The 19,162-nt window shown below is 66.3% G+C and overlaps 1 protein-coding gene across 1 annotated transcript; it reads right to left on the bottom strand.

Moving 5' to 3' along the window:
- Positions 1 to 4,171: 4,171 nt before the first annotated feature.
- Positions 4,172 to 18,938, bottom strand: KANK2 (KN motif and ankyrin repeat domains 2). The gene is given in 13 exon segments (XM_067560545.1): positions 4,172 to 6,010; positions 6,566 to 6,664; positions 7,117 to 7,317; positions 7,645 to 7,787; positions 8,133 to 8,352; positions 9,172 to 9,259; positions 9,676 to 9,891; positions 10,169 to 10,268; positions 10,357 to 10,455; positions 12,989 to 13,606; positions 13,609 to 14,442; positions 15,270 to 15,385; positions 18,831 to 18,938. Coding segments are annotated over 12 exon segments (2,715 nt in total). The 5' UTR covers positions 15,307 to 15,385; positions 18,831 to 18,938; the 3' UTR covers positions 4,172 to 5,950.
- Between the last annotated feature and the right edge of the window lie 224 nt (positions 18,939 to 19,162).

Genomic DNA, 19,162 nt, shown 5'->3' with positions numbered 1-19,162 from the left:
CTGCCACGCTGGGTAACTTCTTCCATTGGGCTCCAGCTAAGTCTCCCAGTCGGGCAGAAGAGGAGGAGAAATTGCATGAGAGCCTGGGCTGTTCTAAAGGAATCTAAGGGAATTAAACACCTAACTTCAAGGGAACTGGGGGGCTTGTCTCTTATAAAACTGTTGGGAAAAACCCTGCTTGAAAACTGCTCAGGTGAAATTTGTCCCAACTCTGCTTCCAGGAGCTAAACCTACCTCCCTTGCCTCTGTTTCTGTTTCCTTTCTGCTGGGGTTTTGGGGGGTTGGTTTGGTTTTTTTACCTTCTAGCCGTGGGGCAGGAGTTCCTGTTTCTACACATATTCTTTCCCCTGCCGCCTGCCTCGCTCAATTGCTGGGCTTATAAATGTTTCATCAGGTTCCTTCTTTTCTCTGTGCCCCTAAAACCAGAATCAAAATGCAAGAGGGCAATTGTGTAAATCTGCTTCTCCCCCCAGCAGCTCTGCCCTCTGCCTTGTAAACTCCTCCAGCACTGAAGTCTTGGGCCGGGCTGAAAGCTGTACGAGAAGGGGCTGGTCCCAATTCCTGGCCTGCTGGCTACTGGAGAAAAGGGGCGAGCAAGGTCGCTGAGAGACATGGGCAATTTGGCCCAGGAGCCTGCTTCATGAAAAAAGCCCTCGGTCCTGCCCCTGTCCCAGTTCTGTCTGAAATTTTTCACAAGCTTTCCCTGTTGCTAACCGCAGTTCAGCTCTGCGCCCCCCAGTGCTGTTCGCTGCCCTGGTGTAGACAAGCCTCCGCCGTTATAAATGCTGTTACCTAAACCAGCTCCCGGAGGGGCTTTAAAGCACCAGCCCCTCCTAAGGGGGCCTGCCCCTGGTTTCTGTTACCCTGCAGAGTTATGAACCCGTGTCCCCACGGTGGTGGCAGGGTCTGGCAAAATGTCAGAGCCGGGTCTAGCTGAGCATGTTCCTGCCGTCTTAGCTGGGGGTGGGGGGGGAAGGGGGTGTTCCCACGGCACAGAACCAGAGGCACTTCCTGGCCACGCGCTCGACAAGCACGCGTGGGGCTGCCCCGTCGCCTCTCCAGACACCGCGAGGGCCACTTAACCAGCTGTTCCCTGAAGGCGCTTTCCACTGCCTCGGCACCGAACAAACCTCGTCAAGGCACAAACTGCCCCGCAGAGCCGGCGTCCACGCCCGGGCCTGCTCCCTCGCAGGGCGGGGCGCTGAGGCCTTAGTGGGGCCGGGAGGAGAAGGTGCTTTGCACAGGAGCCGTGTTTTCCAAGAGGAGCCCCCTGCCCTCTCTCGGCGAGCGGCTCCTTCTTCGAAGGGGAGAAAGTCGCGCTCTGCAGGGAAGCGGGGCCTGCCTCACTGGTTTGGTGGTACAGGACGGCAGGCTCGTCCTGCACGGGCGGGTTCTGTTTGGACTGGTGCGTGTCCTGCTTACCCGGAATCCAGGGGCCAGCGTCGAGGAAGAACGTGCGCACAGGGCCGCCTCCTGTGGCCTTCAGCTGTTTGAAAACCCTTCCCGGGGCTGTACAGCCCCCCTTGGCTGCCAATGTCCGTCCGGCACCTTGTCTCTTTGTCTGGCCATGTCCACCAGGCCCCTGGTATGTGCCTTTGCCTGGGGGGGTGTCTCAGACACTAGCAGAGGGGCACGCGCAGAGAAATTTCCCCCAATGCAGAACTCGCCTCCCTCCCAAAGCGCTCGCCATGGGAGGCCAGCATCATGAGCCCCAGTTTACCGAGGGGGAAACTGAGGCACAGGGAGGGAAATTAACTTGCCCAAGGTCACGCTGCAGGTCAGGGCCAGAGCTGGGAACTGAACATGGCCCCTCTGCGGAATCACTGTCGTAATTGGTGTTAAGGGGGGAGAGCTGCCATTGGATGTAGGTTTGCCAGCCTGGGTGGGGAGACAATTTGGGCCACTGCGCTGCTGTTGTGTAAACAGCTGCAGAACATGGGAGGAGCTGACTTGCACAGGGCGGGGGTAAAGCTCACGGCCGCCAGGGAAAGCAGTTAGCTGACAACATCGATGCTCTGGCTGGAAGGCTGCAGCGTAACATGATTTTATTTTGGAGCTGCCAGAATCCAAAACCAGAGAGAGACAAACCAGGCTGCTCCCTCCAGCAGAGGGGCATCATTCACCCCACTGTATGTGCGGCTGGGATACGTTTCCTATAGACGCCCCCCCGCCAGCTGCACCAGGAAAAGCTCCTTACAGTTAGAGTGACAGCCTGCAACTTTACCACCACGTGGCTCCAAGCCAGGCAGAGTCGGGTGCCTGCTGCCAGAGAGGGAGGTGTATAAATAGGGCTTGACCTTGGTACCACTGGGTGCTGGGCCAGCCTGGGCATTGCTCCCAGCCAGCCTACGCCATGGCGCAGGGGACAAGGCCATTCTCCAGCCACCATTGCCAACGAGCCAGGGTGCGTGAGATGAGCTCTCTGCCGGAGACGCTGGAGCTGGCCTCCCAGCTTGCTCGCCTCTGAAGGGGCTTAGGGCTTTGTCCCAGCTGTCACTGCCTCATGAGCACAGACAGCCAAGGGAAGAGCTGGGGGAGCCAGGACTCCTGGGTTCTATCCCCAACTGGGGGAGTGGGGGCTAGTGGTTACAGTGGGGAGCCAGGGTTGTAAAATTATACCTCACACGGCGGCTTGTCTGCCCAGACTAGCACAGGCGTGTGTGTGTGTGGGGGGGGGGGGGCAGTCACACACACATAATAACGTGGCTCCAGGAGCTGGGGCTTTGAGGAAGCCAAGGAGCAGTGCAAGAGTTGCTGAGCGGGTGACACCTCAGCCCCTTCCAGGCCTGGGAATAGAACCCAGGAGTCCTGCAGCCCCAACCCCCCCCCCGCTGTCACACACTACAGGGCTGGGCACCTAAGCCCCATGCGTTGTGGGGCTGTACGAACCCACCGTTACATCGGGGCCCAGCGCTGGGCCAGCCCCGCGGCGCCAGCTCATCTAGGATTGTGCATTAATGGCATGAGGGGCCCCCCCGTGAGAGCCCAGGGTGGCCCCCGCTTTCCACCAAGGCCAGCACCTCTGGCAGGGGGGGTCTAATGGTTAGAGCAGGACAGGATGCCTGGGTTCTAGCCCCCGCTCTGGGCAGGGAGTGTCCAGTGCTTAGCACAGTATGAAGGTAAGGCAATTGCTGGGCCACGCTGTGCCTCAGTTACACACACACACACACACACACACGCTGTCAGCACCCCACGCCCACGGCGGCTCTGGGCCCGGGGCAGGGCTGAAGCTGGGCTCGCGGCGGCAGCGGCTGCTCCGGGGTCTTGCACCGTCCCCGGCCACCGCGTTTTCTCCTGCTGCGTCGGGCCGGGCCGAGGCGCCACCAGCCGGGCGCGCGCGGGTTTGCAGCCCCTGCCCCAGCTCCGCCGTGCTCGGCGCTGCAGCACCTGCGGCCTGGCACCCGCGTTGCTCCTGGCCGCCCAGCCCGCCCGCTCAGCCGCTGCCGGCTTTGGCCGGGGGGGGCTCCTGCCGCTACGCCCAAGGCGCTGCGGTGCCCGCCTGAGCCGCCCCGCGGGTGCAGGCGTGGGGGGGGGGGGGGGGGGAACTAAACGGATGGTGCAAACCGGTTTAGCGGCTCAGGCCGGATTAACGCGCGGCGCTGGTTTGGCCAGCCAGGGGGTGGGTGTGTGTGTGGGAGGGGTCCGGCCAGCGGGCCCCCCCCCCCCCGGCTGCAGGGGGCAGCGGCGGGACAGGGCGGGGGCGGCAGGAGCTCGCGGGGGGGGGGGGGGGGTTTGTTGCGACGCTGCTCGGAGGCGGAGCCGGGTGGCTCAGGGATCACCCCCCCACACCCACTGAAGCAGCAGAAACGGAGCTGGGCTGCCCCGTGCAACACGCCTTCTGCTGCCCCCATCTAAACAGGAGCCCCCCCCCTCCCCCGCCTCCCCCAGCTCTAATCCAGCTGGGGGGATGGGTGGGATTTCCCAGTACCGGGCGGGAGACACCCCCGCGCCCCCTCCCCAACTCCTGGGGGTGCTTCGCTCCTTTGTCTGCAGCAATAAAGACCCCCCCCCGTTGGCTTTGCACGGTTCGTTTCTCTGCGCCCGGCCTGGGGCTGGCCCCCCCCCAGGCGCCAGGGGCATGCAGGGTGCTGCGGCCTGCGGGGTTTGCAGGTGAGCCAGGCCACCCCCCCCCCCCCCAGCCATTTATTCCTGGTCTCCCCAGCCCGCCTGCCTCGTCGCTGGCCCAGGGAGGTCCCAGTGCCTGAGCTGGGGGCACCCTCACCCTTTGAACCCAGCACCTCTGGAGCGACAACGGCACGAGACGCAGGCCTAACCCCAAAGGAGGCAGGCGAGTAGTTAAATGTCAGACAAAGGGTGGGAGGGGAAACTGAGGCATGGCGGCAGAAGTGACCCACCCTAGGTCAGGGCAGCAGCAGAGCTGGGACCAGCTCAGAAGCAGAGCAGACTTTTTTCCCAATAGCTTTATTTTGTACAGGGTTATAACTGGGTTTACGTGCAGTAATACTGACTTCTGGGCGTACAGCACGGTGTATGTGCGCCTAAACAACCCCCCCCCCCCAGCTATAAACTGAGCACTGAGTAACCCCCCCTCCCCGCAGTGGGTGGGTGGGGAGATTATAAAACATTTGCTACACACGCTGGGGGGGGCCGGCAGCAAACGGAAACACCCCCCCCCCCTTGCTTTGTACCGCCTGCGATCCGCTCAGAACCCAGCCCCAAAAGACGGAAAGCACACACACAAAAAAAGCCAGTTTAACAATCCCGACTGGGGCCTACCGAGGCAGCGTGTACATGTGCAAACTAAACCCAGCGGGATTCGTGCGGCTACACCCATCCCGGCTCGGGCCAGCGTCTGCCCAGGGCCTAGCCACCGTGCGAGTCAAATGATTTCTAGCGGGCGCTCTGTTCTGGGTGTCTATTAATATAGAGGTTTTATATAAAACTAGGCCTGGGGCTGCTTCGTCCCTGCTCGGACTTTGTGGCCAGCGAGAAATGAACCTCTGGGGAGAAGTTTGGCACTTAAAAACCTTTGTAATGGCAATTAAAAGCGCTATGGAGCTCTGGATGGGGGGAGGTGCTGTCCCCTACTGGCCAGGTAGAGTAAGTGCCACGCTGCCGCCCAGCTCGTTACGGGCAGATGCGTCATGGGGGTAATTTACGGGGCTGGAATTTTTAGGAAGTTTTAAAAAACACAAACAAACCAAAACCCTGCTCCCTTGAAAAGCGCTTCTGGAAACAGGGCCCCAGCGGCTTCTGCCAGCGAAATAACGCGGAGTAGAAAGGGCTTATTTTAAGAGGGGAAAATCCAGAGGGGGAAACTGAGGCACAGAGCGATGGGACTTGCCCATGGTCACATGCACTGGAGGGGGGGGGCTCTGTCTCTATCATCTGAAGAGGGCCAGCGTACCCCACCATGCACCAAAGAGTCCCCCCTCTGCCCCCAGCGCCAGCCCAAGGGGGATGCACACCCTAGCCTGGCGGGGGACAGGTGCGGGGCGCTCCCGGCTGGTGTGATCGCCCGGGGCATGTAGGACTGGCCCCTGGACGGGAATCCTGCAGCTGCTGCTGGACAGGAGCCTAGTGGCCTGCGAGTCCCTCCCCGGGGCTGAGGGGCCGTGGGACCTACCTCAGCGGCGACGTGGAAAACACAGTGGCCAGATGTCAGCCGCGGAGCTTGGCTTCTGGCTGCCTTCGCCTTGCAGCCCCCGGCCCCTTGACTTCCAGCCCAACTCCCCCCAGCAAGCGGCAGACACCACCCCCCATCGCCCCGGTCAAGCTGGGGCAGAGGCACCGGTCCCGGCTCCAACCGCAGGCGGGCCGGGCCTTCGTAAGTTTCAGTGCTTGGGGTGGAAGGTGAAGCGCCCCCCCTCGCCCCCCCCCCCATTCTTCCCCCACATCTGGATCAGCGTCTCCAAGGCTGTCTGGGCAGAAATGCTGCTTCCTGCTGCCGGGGCGGCCGGGGGCGGGAACAGGACAGGTCCCTCCTCCACTACTCCTCGGTGGGCAGGACGTCTGCCGCGGGCTCGGCTTTCGGCTGCTTTGGGGTCCCCTGGAAGGAACGTTTCAGCTTCAGCGTCGCCCCGGCCTCAGCCCCGGCCGCTCTCACGCTGCCCCCATTTTGCAGATGGGGGAAACTGAGGCACGCAGCGACACACACAGCCGACCCAGACTTCGGACCCAGGCTTGCTGAGTCCTGGCCCAGCTCTTCCGCTCAGCGTGAGCCTCGCTGAGACCCGGGGTTAACGGCCCAGCCTGGGGAGGGGGCCCCACCTCTGCAGCTGTGTCAGTGTGCGAGACGCCTAGGGCTGCCGGCACAGCCCCACAGCAGACACCCTGGGCGCCGCCTGCCCCCCACCCGTCAGAGCACACCGGTCCCTGCAGGCTCACCATCCCACCCCCTCCCACCAGTGCCGAGGGACTGCCAGGCCCCCCCTGCTCCACCTGGCTTGCTGGCTGCCCCGGCCCTGTGTCCCCTCCAGAAGCTCCGGGGCCAGAGCTCCCCGGTGCTGGCAGTCCCGTCCCCTGGTTCCCCCCACAAGAGCCACAGGGGGCTGGGTGAGCCGGCAGGGCGGGGGGTGCGCGTGGGGGGGGGGGTGTCACTCACCGGGGAAGGCGACTGGGCGAAGTTCATGTGGGCGTAGAGCATGACGGCGATGTCGTTCTGCCCGGCCTCCAGCGCGATGGACAGGGCCGTGCTGCCGTCCTGCCGGAGGGGAGGGCATCAGGGGGCAGCGGGGGGGGCCCCCGGCTGCACACAAGGAGGCAGCGGGAGGGACAGGCGGGGAGCTGAATCGCCCAGGGTGGGGGCACCCCTCCGGCTGGAGACTCCCCGTTGGGTGCGACCTGTCCCAGCCTCTCGATTCCCCTGTGCGTGGCACCCTCTGGGGAACCATGGGTCAGCCCCCGGCCCCCTCTCGCTGCCTGGGGGAGGGGGGCACAGGCGCTGCCCCCAAAGCATCTCACCCCCCCAACTCCCATCACGAGGGGCCTGCCTTGGGCACGCAATGGGCTGAGGCAGAGTCAAATATGTAAATCAGGGCATTGACTCATTTGCATAGCCCCCCCCCCTCCCCACAATATCTGCACCCCCCCCCCCCCCCCAACACGACCCGGCCCGGGGGTACTCTGTCCAGCTGGGGGGGCCGTGGCACTCACATGGTCGGCCAGGCCCACGTGGCAGGCGGGCGCGGCCAGCAGCAGGCGGACGATCTCGGCGTGGCCGTGCTCGCAGGCGCACATCAGGGCCGTGGAGCCGTCCGTGTCCTGCAGGTTGACGTCGGCCGCGCTGGCCAGCAGGGCCCGCACCATGTCCTGGCGCCCATGGCTCACGGCCAGCATCAGCGCAGTCTGCCCCGCCTGCGGGGAGCCCAGGGTCAGGCGCAGCTGGGGGAGTGGGGCGGTGTTAGGGGCTGGGGAGAATCTCGGTGACGATGCCTGCTACCCCCTTTGGGCAGCGAGAAAGGGAGCTGTGGGGGGGGGGGGGCAGGATTGATCCATGGGGGTGATTGGCAGGGTGGGGCTCTGGGGCTGGGAGGAATTCAGCAGGAGGGGAGCGATATATGGGGGGGAAGAGTCCATAGGGGACAGGATGGGTGGGGAGGACCCAAAACCCAGCACCCTGACCCCCCCCCGGCCAGCCCCCTCCCCCACTGTGTCCTTGTCCCCTCCCCCCCCCGCCCACACCTGGCTGGCTTTGGCGTTGACGTCGCCCAGCTGCAGCAGCTGTCTGATGGTGGCCATGTCCTCCTCGGAGCGGCTGGCGGCCAGCGCCGTCAACATGATGGCCGTGTAGCCCGCCTTGTTCTGCTTGTCCACGTTACACAGTCCTAGGGAGGGAAACTGAGTCAGTGGAGGGGAGCCCAGCCCTCCCTTCCCCCCCCCTGCGCTAACCACCAGCCCACACTCCCCTCCCGGCGCTGGAACAGAACACAGGAGTCCCGGTGCCCCCCCCCCAATCACCCTCCCCCACTCTAACCACTAGCCCCCTGCTCCCCAGGACTGGAACAGAACCCAAGAGTCCGGACTCCTCCCAGCCACGCCTCCTGCTCTAACCACTAGCCCCCCCACCTCCCAGGACTGGAACAGAACGTAGGCGTCCGGGCTCCCCCCAGCCACCACTACCCCTCCCCCCCCCACTGCCCAGGGTGGGAGCTCCCTGCCGCGCCCCTCACCGCTCTCCAGCAGGCGCTTGACCACGGGGAAGTTGGCGTGTGAGACGGCGTAGTGCAGCGCCGTGTTCCCGTTCCCGTCCGCCACGTTGACGACGAACCCCAGCAGCCGGGGCGAGAGGGCGCGGTACGCGGCCAGGCGCCCCGCCACCGCCTCAGGGGCCGCCTCCCTGTGGCAGGACAGCTGCAGCCAGTCCTGCAGGACCCGGCGGTAGGCAGCCGTCTGGGGCGAGACGGGGAGAGGGGCTGTTGCACGCGGGGAAGGAAGTGACACGCGCAACCCCCCCCCCCCACCCCTCCGCCAGCTCTGACCACTAGGCCCCACTCTCCTCCTGGAGCTGGGCTAGAACCCAGGGCTTCTTAGCGGCTCCTACTTGACCCACTGCCCCCTCCCCCCCCCGTCACAGCCAGGGTCTGTGCAGCCCTCCACCCCGCTTGTGCTCGGTTTAAATCCCCCCCCAATTTCTCAGCTGAAATGATCCTGGTGCCTCATTTCACTCTGGGGCAGCATCAGGTTCTTGCCAGGGACGGTTCCTGGTTGTTTAAACCCCTCTGCGGACCCCGGCCCCTCTGGCTGGGCTGACAACCCCCGGCCCGATGGGGAGCGGACGCCGCTGGGTGCCTGGCTGTAGCTCTGTCTGACTCCCTGCAGCTAGCCAAGAAAAGGGCAGCGTTAGAGGAGGCAGCATTGCCTAATGGGTAGGGCACTGGCCTGCACCTCCCAGGAAGCCTGGCTGGAAGGGTGCTGGAAGGGTGCTGGGGGGGGAGGGGTTGCGTGCGGATGAAATCCCTTGCCTGGTTCTACTGCTGTACAGTGCCTGGCGCACGGGTCCAGGAGTGCGGGGCCGAGGCGCGCCTGCCCTATAACCCATTTGTACCCCTGTCCCGTGTCCGTAGGAAGCCGCGAGAACCCAGGAGTCCGGACAGCACCCACAGCCTGCAACAGGGTATCTTGCTGCCCCGTGAGCAGGGGGTCGGTCTAGGTCCTGAGCGCGGTGCGGTGGGGGCTGTCCCACCCCCAGCTGCCCCGTTCGCTCCCTACCGTCTGCTCGTCCATGGGCGCGGCTGGGCTCTCCAGGTACGTCCGCAGGATTTCACAGGCCTCCGACAGCTCCGGGCTGAGGCCCGGCCTGCAGCGACATGGGGGGACGGGGCTAGTGGGCTCTTCCCTGCTGCGGGGAGGAGGGGGGGGCGTCCTAATGCAGGGCGGAGCTCCCTCGGTGGGGAGGCGAGGACTCTTGGGGGGGGAGGGGGGGCAGCAATGCTGCAGGGGAGGCTGGTCCCAGCGTGGCACAGACGGAAGCCAAGGGCCGGCGGCTCAGGCCACGATCCTGGCGTGGGCTGCGGGCTGGGCCCGGGTTAGTCGTAGCAGAGCCCAGCCAGGTGCCGGCGACATTAGCCCAGCTCGAGTCCAGACAAATACCTGGAGTAACATCCCCCCCCTCTCGCCCCCCGCACTGGGAGAGAACCCAGGCGTCCTGGCTCGCCGCTCTAACCACTGCACCCCACTCCCCTCGCCCCAGGGCACAGAGCCCGCGACAGTTACCCAGCGCCGCTGCCTTGTGCCGTGCGGGGGGGCTCCGCGGCTGTCGCCTTGTCGCCCTCGGCAGGGACTCGGGGGGAGGCCGGCGCTGGAGGGCCGGGGGTCGCGGTCTGCCCCACAGGGGGCCCCTCGCTGGCCTCGTGGTACTCGCTCTCCGTGCTCTCGGTGTCCGAGGAGTTCTCGGCCGTGCTGGAGTCCCCCGAGGACGTCGACTCGTACCTGGGGTGGGCAGCGAGCTCTGTCCGAGCAGGGCAGCACCAGCCCCGCTCGCCTCCCAGAACCCAGGATTCCCCCCCCCCCCACCGCCAACCACTAGCCCCCACTCCCTGCCCAGAGCTGGGGATAGACCTCAGGTGTCCTGGCCCCGCAGCTCCTCCTGCCTAACCCCCTAGACCTCGATTGACCCACCCCTCCCATGCTCAGTGGGGCTGGAGGGACAGGACCGCCCCCCCCTGCCAGCGGCCAAGCGGCGCGCTTCCTGCGCGGTGCCCCTTACCCGCCGTTGACACCCACAAACTGGAGGCGTTTCTCGCCCGCCGGCTCCGGGGCCGCCTCTGGCTTCTTCACGCTGGGTCTGATGCCCCCCGGAGCGGAGGCTGAGGGGAGACGAGCAGAGAGGCCATGATCAGAGGCCGCCCCGGGGGCCTTCTGCTCCTAAAGCCCCTGGGTTGCCGCGCCCCTTACCTGGGTCCTCCGCCTCGCTCAGACACGGTGCAGCCGGCTGAGCCGGGCCGGGGTCCAGGACCGCTGGGGCTTCTGGCTTCTGGGGGGCTCCGGGGAGCTCTGGGGGGGTGCGAAAGGGGGCAGCGTTAGCGACTCAGACCCATGCCAAGCAGAGCGGGGAGGTGCTGGGAGACCAGGTAGGCCTGGCCCAGCTCCCTGGCTGGTGTCCAGCGGGCGGGGGGATGGTGGAGTGGGGGGAAGGGCTCTATCTTAGAGGTTTGGGGGGGGCTGGTTGGGAGATGGGACCAGAGATGCCCCCTTTCCCAGCAGCCCTTGCATCTGCGGGCCCAGTGCCCCCCCCAGAAGCCCATCCCCCCCACCCCCCCATGTGGGGCTAACAGAGCTTTCTCCGTGGCGGGGGGTGGTGGCAGGGGAGCTTTCTCCGTGGCAGGCTCCCGGCAACGATGATTAACGAGGCCACTAATGGAATCTCACACACCGGCCTCAGCTCCAGTGCGGGCAGCCCAGGGCCCCTCCCACAGCCCCCAGAGGAGCCGGGAGGGGACCAGGAGTCCTGCACAAGCCTGGCCCCTGAGTCCCTGCCAGACCCTGCCCCCCAACCACCCCCATCTCCCCTTCCAGCTCTGAGGGTTAGGCCAGCTGCCCCCCACGTCAGTTCCCCCCCCCCTCCCCCGGTGAGACTGGAGATCTCTCACTCAACACAGAGGGGCCAATTCTCATGACACTTGGGCCCCCCTGGGGTGGATGTGCCCTTCGGAGACCACTGCTCCCTGGGGGGCTGGAGCGCACGCTGCACTGTGGGTATTCGCTACTCGGCCAGAGTGAGTTAGAGCCACCCCAAGGCTGCTCTAAGTGACACCTGGGTCTGAGCACGCTGGCGGGGAGGGGAGGGAGCTAAGGGAGTCCCCCCCCCTTCCCAAGGACGGGGGGAGAGCCGGGCCCCAGAGAAACGAGACCAGGGTTGCCCCAGATTCACAGGCAAAGGGCGCGGGGGACGAGCCAAGTTTTCCATCCGGCCTCCGGGAGAGGTCTGAAAAAAACCAGACCACACAACACTCTTGGGTTCCCAGCCCCCCTCCTCCCCGCAGGCTGTTTAAAGTCTCTCTCGCCAGCTCTAAACAGCTGGCCTCAATCATCCTCTTCAAACAACCCCCCCAAGACGAGACGTGGGGGAACAGCCAGCGGGGTTATGGCCGGAGCTGTCGGCCTGATCTAACTGCAGGGGGGCTCCGGATCCCGCTCGGGTTCCAGCAGGAACGAGGCTGGACATGGGAACTCAGGCGGGGCTGGTTCCTGGCGAGCTCAGCACCACTTCGACCCGCCCTGAATGCGGGCGGTGCCAGGGCCTGGGTTCCGCAGGAGACCCCAGCAGGTGACCCCGGGGGGCTGCGCCGCGAGGCTTGGCTGAGGCCGGGTTTATTTCGAGGTTTCGTTTTCTCCTGGGAATGGGTTCAGACGTTCACCGCTGCACTCGTGCTGGCCTCACAGCACTGTCTGGATGTGCGTTTCCCGGCGGGGGCAGCTCGGCATTGCTCCGGCCCGCAGACAGCGTGACTCAAAAGGTGACCGCGGGTTCAAGCACAAATGGCGCCTCCTCCCCCCCCCCGCCCCGGGCCGGACTCTCCCAACGAAATGGCCTGAAATCAAGCGCTAACGACCGCGCAGGGGCGCATCCCTTGCGGTGACGCCTGCCCGCTCCGATGAGCCGCGATGGCCGGTTTCTAATCGGCGAACCGCTGAAGTGAGGGCGTGTTTGGCGCTGTAGAAAACAAGCCGTGTTCTCGCCCTGAGCCCACGTGCGGGTCCTAAGCGCCCGGGGGCAGGGTTAGGGCGAGAGAACATTAAATCCCCGACGCCCGGAGTCGGCTAGTGTTAAACCTCCCAGCGGCCTGCTTGTCCCCCGCGTGAGCAGACACCAGGTGAGGCCCCGGCTGCTCCTGCCCTGCAGACATGCCGTGTGGGGGCTTTCACCCGAGTTCGGTCGCCTGGCGCCAGGCTGTGTGCGGACGCTCCTGTCCCGGGATCAGCTGGGTTTAGCTCAGCCCAGAAGAGCAGCTTCCTCATGGAGCCGCTAGAGAGGGACGGACGGACGGACGGACGGACGAGGGCTGGGTTCTGGGCCATTCTGTCAGGAGGGGACAGGCCCGGGACGGATTTAGCAGGTTCCTGGGGCCAGGGGTGGCTGGGGCGGGGGAACTGGAGAGCGAGGCACTCAGCACTGCCCCCATCCCGGGACCGACAGGCAGCCGCACCAAAGCCGAGGGGCGCGGGGACCCTCCCCTACTGCTGGGCGGCCGTGCTCTCTGGCCTGGCCGGGCTGGGACGAGGGGGGCGGAGTGGAGGATGCCCGGTACCCCCCAGAGGTTTAGGGCTATGCCCCCATGGAATCGGGACAGGGTGGTGGGAAATGGGGGTCTTTTCCCCTCTGGGGGGGCTGGGTAAGCGGGGGGACTGGCTGACTCATGGGAGTGGGGAATGGGACATGGGGCCTTTCCCCTCTGGGGGGGCTGGATGGGCAGAGGGATAGGCTGGCTTAGGGGGCAGGGAATGGGGCACGGGGCCTTTCCCCTTCAATTAGCTCCGACGAGGGAGGATGGCCCCAGGGTGTCTCCCCCCGAACTTGGGGCCCTACCTGGTGAAGCTCTGCCGCCCGGGCCCGTCTCCTCCCCGCGGGGCTCGGCCGCCACGATGCTGATCTTCTTGACGGCGTGGAAGGGGGCGGCGTGGGGCGCGGCGGCGTGGACGGGGAAGGCCGTCTCCACCACCACGGCCTGGGGTGGCGTCCCCGGGCTCTCGGGCTCCCCCAGCGTCAGGGCCCGGAGGCTGGCGTAGGGCTCCTTGCTCTCCAGGCTGTGCGCCCGCTGGGGCCGGTGGGCCACCCCCGTGGCCGTGCTGGCCGCGATCTCCGGCTCCCGCTGCAGCTGGATCACCTTGACCGTGTCCGCCTTGAGGGGCACGTCCTGCTGCCTCCAGGGGCGCCCCTCCTCCTCGCCCGGCGGCCCGCCCGCGGCCGCGCCCTGCTGCGCCAGCTTCTGGTGGGCGACCTGCAGCTCCCGGAGGGCTTTCTGCAGCTGCTCCTCCAGCGCGGCGATCCGGGCGGACCCGGCCTGGCGCTGCCCCTCCGGGGCCAGCTCCTGCTCTCTCACCCCCACCCCCACGCTCCTCCTCGCCGCCCCCCAGCCTGCCGACGTCCCCACCCCCACCGACCTCACCGCCTTCCTCTCTGCCGCCGGCGGGGGCTCCGAAGGGCTGAGCCCTCCCCGCCGCAGCCCGAATCCGGCCTCTGGCCCCCCCTCAGCGGGGAGGCGGCCCCCTCCTCCTCCGGGATGTCGATGTACAGCTCCCCCCTGGCTTTGCCCTTCCCAAACCCGCCCGGGTGCCCCAGGAACTTGTGGCTTTTCAGCTGGACGCTGAGCTGGCGCTTCTCCTCCTGCAGCACGGAGATCTTCACCTGCAGCACCGGGATCATCTTCACCTGCTCCTCCAGCTGGCGCAGCTTCTTCAGGGCCACGGCCATCTGCTCCCGCACGTGCTGCAGGTGCCCCGGGGTGGGGGACACGGGCGTGGACAGGCCGGAGCCCAGCGGGGTGGCCCCCGCCTGCGAGCCGTTCAGCGAAGGGGGCAGTCTGGCCGAGGGCTGGCCGCCCACCAGGGAGCTGGCGGAGCCCGAGACGCTGCTGTGCAGGCTTCCCAGGCCCCCCGGCCGGTCGCCAGCGCCCGCCTGGTCCTCCAGCTTCTTGCGGGCATCCAGCAGGGTTTTCTCCACGCGGGCGTTGAAGGCGCCCGTCCCGTCCCGGGGGTAGAAGCCGGGGCCGCAGTAGGAGTAGGAGGAGTGGCGGCTGTCCAGGCTGGCGTTGGAGCAGAGCGACTCGGTGGAGTTCCACCAGGAGCTGGTGCCCCGGGGCAGCGAGCTGTAGCGGGGCCGGCGGTGCACCGGGAAGCGCTTGATGGTGTTGCCTTTCTCGATGTCGTCCACGTACTTCAGGAAGTCCAGGTCGAGGCGGTAGCCGTACGGTGTCTCCACCGAGTAGGGCGGCTGCGGCTCCGGGGCCCCGAAGACGGCCGGGGACGTCGGGGTGGGTTTGCCTGGGAGCCGGGGGGGAGGGGTCAGTGGGGGACCCAGAGACGCTTGGCACTGCAAACATGATAGCTGACCCCCCTCCGCCCCTGTTCATCCCCACTTGCAGAGAGAGAAACTGAGGCACGAGACACGACATGAGTTCCCACTAGGTTCATGCAGTGAACAGACCCCAAGAGGCCTGGCTCCCACCCCCCCAGCTCTAAGCACTAGACCCTACTCCCCTCCCAGAGGTGGGGGGAAAGCCCCGGAGTCCTGGCTTCCAGCCCCCCCCCCGCTCTAACCACTAGTTCCCACTCCCCGCCCAGAACCAGGGACAGAACCCAGGAGTCCTCACTCCCAGCCCCCCTATGCTAACCCCACTCCCCGCCCAGAACCAGGGACAGAACCCAGGAGTCCTATGGGGGGCATCTGTTATTCATGGGCCCCATCCAGCACTAATACAGTTAGGCTGACGGAATCTAGGTTTATCCAGCACCATGCACCCTGGAGGAACCCAAAGGTCCTTAGAAAACTAATTTACCATCTAAAGGTGCAGAGGCGGCTTCCTTATCTCATGGACAGAATGCAGCCATGTCTGGGGCGGGGCACAGCCCCAGTTTAGACAGAGATCACTTGCCCAGCACTGAGATGCAGCCGCCTCTGGGGTGGAGCACACAGCAGGTGATTTACACCCCACTGCAATACTGCACTGGACAGGCAGTGAGACTTCTTGTCTTCTACTGCCACCAGACGGAGGGCAGAATTTGGCCCGGACTCCTGGGTTCAGACCTGACCCCTGCAAAGTGGTGCCAGATGTCTTTGCACCAGCAGCGGCCTGTGCAGAAGCACCCACCTGGGAAACCGGGCTCCATGTGCAGGACCTGCGCCATCCCGGCCCTCGTCTGAGCCTCAGCCGGTCACCAGAATCCCAGGGAGCTCTTAGAACGAGGGGCGGCTCGGCCCCACGGCCTGCAAGGAAAGGCAGCGACGCGGCTGGGAGCGTGGCCGGGGGAGGAGAAAGGCCAAGGGGGCCCATCTAGCCCCACGCTCCCCCCGAACAGGGGGCTGTCTGTCTGTCTGGCCCAGGAGCCCTGACTCAAACCGCTAAATCCCCACTTCCCTCCCAGGGCTGGGAACAGACCCCAGGAGTCCTGGCTTCCAACGCCCCTTCCCCCCCGGCCGCCCCCCCCAGCTCTAACCACTAGACCCCACTCCCCTCCCAGGGCTGGGAACAGAACCCAGGAGTCCTGGCTCCCAGCCCCCTCTCCCCAATCTCCAACAACTAAACCCCACTCCCCACCCAGAGCTAGGAGAGAACCCAGGAGTCCTGGCCCTGCTCTCCCCACTAGACCCCGCTCCCCTCCCAGAGATGGCACGTCTGCCTCGGCCCCCCTGCCCACGGCAAAGCCCGACCCACTTACGCACGTGGTGGCTTGGCTGGCGCCCATTGATTTTTCCACCGCCTGTTTCCCACCCCGCCGTGCGGGGTCGATTGGCCTTTCAGCGCCAACCCCCCCCCCCCCCCCCCCACACACACACACACACACCCCCCCGCGATGTCTGGCTTCGGGGCAAATGTTTGTCCAAAAGCTGTGCCTGGTACTCTGTGTGGGGACAGCCGGGCGGGAGGGGGGCCGTCTAATCTAGGGCAGGCGGGTACTTCCCCATGGCAAACCCCCCCGGCAGTCAACTGGCAAAGAACAAAATCACCCAGGATGCTGGGTCCGCGCTGCGGCAGGCTGAGATCGGGCCACACGGGCAGGGAGGGGCCAGGGCGGGCGGGCGGTGGTGGAAGGACAACAGCTCAAAGGGTGAGGTCAGGCCGGCACCAGCGCAGCGCCCGGTGTAGAAAGGAGAGTTTGTACCCACCTAGCGCTGGGCACCGCTGGGCCGGCTACACGGGCTGGGCTGGGAACCGCTGGGCCTCTAGCCTGTTCGCTGGGTGCTTTCAAAAGTCTGGCCTTGACTCCGAGTCCTTGGCCCCTCCTGTTCTGACCCCCCCACACCCGCTAATGATCCCTCCCCCGGTCCCCCTGGTGCACCCAGCCTTCCCGGCTGGTCTGACCTGGCTCGGTCAGTGACGCTCTCCCCGCCTGGGCCGTTTCCAGGTCCTGGGTCCTGCCGCAGCCTCCAGAAACCCCGGTGCCGCTGGCCTTATCTTGGTATCGTGATGATTGCGCCTGGGAGCCCACTGTGCTGGGTGCTGCACAGCATTTAGTGGGCGAATTACAGTAGCGCCCAGGAACCCACCGTGCTAGGCGCTGTACATTATTTATTAGGTGAATTACGGTGCTGCTCAGGCGCCCCAGTCATGGACCAAGCCCCCATTGTGCTGGGTGTTTTACATTATTTAGCGGGAGAATTACAGTAGCAACCAGGACCTCACCGTGCTAGGTGCTGTACATTGTTTATTAGGTGAATTACGGCAGTGCTGGGGAGCCAGGAGCCCACTGTGCTGGGTGCTGCCCCATACAGGACCAAGGGGCCATCCCTGCCGCCCAGCCGTTAGTGCAGCAATAAGACCCCTGGGGACAGGCGGGAATCGGGCCGGCATCGACGTTTTGTTGTCCAGCTGCTCTGATGGGGGCAGCCCAGACCCCCTACCCCAGGGCAAGGCAGGGTCTGGCCATCCTCGTCCCACAATCCCCTTCCCCTACTACTCCCCCACAGGAGCAGAGAGACCCCCACAATCCTCCCCCCCAGCCCCAGCCTGCCCCAGTGCCGGAGGCCCCAGCGGGGGGCCATAAAGCGGCTGAGGCAGGAAGGGAGGTGCTGGGGGGCAGCGGGGGGGCTGGTTTCCCGTCAGCTCCCCTGGCTAAAGCGTGAGATGGAAAATAAAGCAAACGGTTCAAAAACAGAAGCCGCGGGAGGCCGGGGGGAGGAGGGGGGGGCTTCTGCTTTTGAGGCACAAACCCAGGAAGCGGCATTCGGGGCCGGGGTCTCGCCCGCCAGGCAGGCGGGGCACGGAGGGCGGCAGGTTTCTGAATCGCGTGGGAGGGGGGCGGACCCAGCCAGACCGTCCTGGGGCCCATCTCAGCGCCCCACGCGGCCAGGCAGGGCCGGAGCGGCTCCACCCCGGGTCCAAGCAGGGAGACCCCCCAGTTCTCAGCCTGGGGCCAGCTCCCCGGGGGAGGGGCGGGGGGGGGGGCAGAGCAGCCGCGAAGCCAGCGTGGGCCACGTCCATCCTGGCCAGCCAGGGCCAGGCTGTCGAGAGCTGGGATCCCCGGCTCCGGGCTCCCTTCCCGTGTGGACAGGGGCTGCCCCTCAACCCCGACCCACAGCCCCCGGCCGGCCCTGCCCTGGGCTCCCCCAGCCCCTCAGCGCAGCACAAAGCGCTTTCCCAGCCCAAACTGCGGATCGGGGCCCTCCCTTCCAGGGAGAAGTTTGGTCACCAAAAGAAACAACCTGGGGGGGTCGGGGGGGTTCTAATAGCCCAGCTGGCAGGAGGGGGGCGCCTGAGGTGGGGGCGCAGGGAGGAGGTAGTGGGGGAGGAGGGGGCTGTGGAGAAGGGAAGGAAGTGGGGGGATGGGGCGGTGGGAGGGCAGGGGCTGGGTGAAGGGCAGTGTGAGATGGGCTGCGTGGGGGATGGGCAGAGGGGGGAGCGCAGTGGCGGGGGATGGGCCCTGGGGGGGAAGGGCAGTGGGGGATGGGCGGGGGGGCCCCCGCCACGCGCAGCCCTGGCCCTTTCCATATATGGCAGCGACTTGCTCTAAAAATAAACAGTTTTGCAGGCTGCGACGTGAGAATTTCCTGCTGCCTGGGCCCGGCTCGGTCCCCCCGTCCCTGCCCCCCCGGCTGCGGGTACCAGGGTAACCAGGCAAAAGCAACGCAAGGCCCTTCCTCTAGGGGGCGCCGGCTCTGGGGTGGGGGCAGGGGGGGATTCCCAGGATCCCGGCCCCCCCCGTGTCCCCCCCAGCAGCTCAGCCAAGGGGCCAGGTGGGGGGAAGGTCCCCCCCCCGGGTGCAGAGCAGGGCCCTGGGGCCAGGTGTGCAGGTAGCCGTGGGCCTTGCTCCGGGAAGCGGGGCCGGTGCCGGGACCGCCAGCAGTGGGGGGAAGGAGGCTCCCTCCCCCCCCAGGCAGGACCCTTCCCCCCGGGGCAGCCCTCCCGCCAGGAGCCCACCCGCCAGGCTCGCCCAATCCCCTGCCCAGGGCGAGGTGTCCCTTCCTCCCCCCACCCCCCATCTGGCCCTTAGCAAATACCACGGGGGGTATTGGGGTCCTCGGAGGAGCCCCACGGGGTGAAACGAACCAGACCTGGCTGCTTTGGGTGGCTCCGCTGGGTGCCCAGCCCCCGCCCTCCCCTCCTCTGAGGGTCCGTATCCCCCCATGGTTCCCCCGGCCCCTCCCCTCCGGGAGATGCTCTGCCCTTCACACCCCCTCGACATCCTCCCCCCGGCCAGCGGCCCGTTCTCACCCCACTCAGCAGCGCCGCCCGGTCGTTCTGCCTGCGCCCAGCACCATGCTGCTCCCCGCCACGTCGCCCGCCCCCGTCTGCGCCACCTGCACGGCCCGCGGCCCTGGGGAGCAAAAGGCAGCGAGGGTCAGCATCTGCCACCGCCTGGCCGGGCCAAGGATGGAGGAGAACCCAGGAGTCCTGGCTCCCAGCCCCCTGCTCTACCCACTAGACCCCCCTCCCCTCCCAGAGCTGGGGACAGAACCCAGGAGTGCCCCCCCACCCCCGTTCCTCCCCAGCCTGCGCAGGGCAAACATTTAGGAAAAACCAGCTCAGCTGCCCGTCTCCCCCCG

The sequence above is a fragment of the Emydura macquarii genome, unplaced genomic scaffold (genome assembly GCF_026122565.2).
Source record: "Emydura macquarii macquarii isolate MOO-44397 ecotype Brisbane River unplaced genomic scaffold, CSIRO-AGI_Emac_v2 contig_2292, whole genome shotgun sequence".
NCBI classification, from domain to species: domain Eukaryota; kingdom Metazoa; phylum Chordata; order Testudines; family Chelidae; genus Emydura; species Emydura macquarii.
The sequence above is the reverse complement of the archived record's forward strand: the minus strand, read 5'-3'. Positions and strand labels throughout refer to the sequence as shown.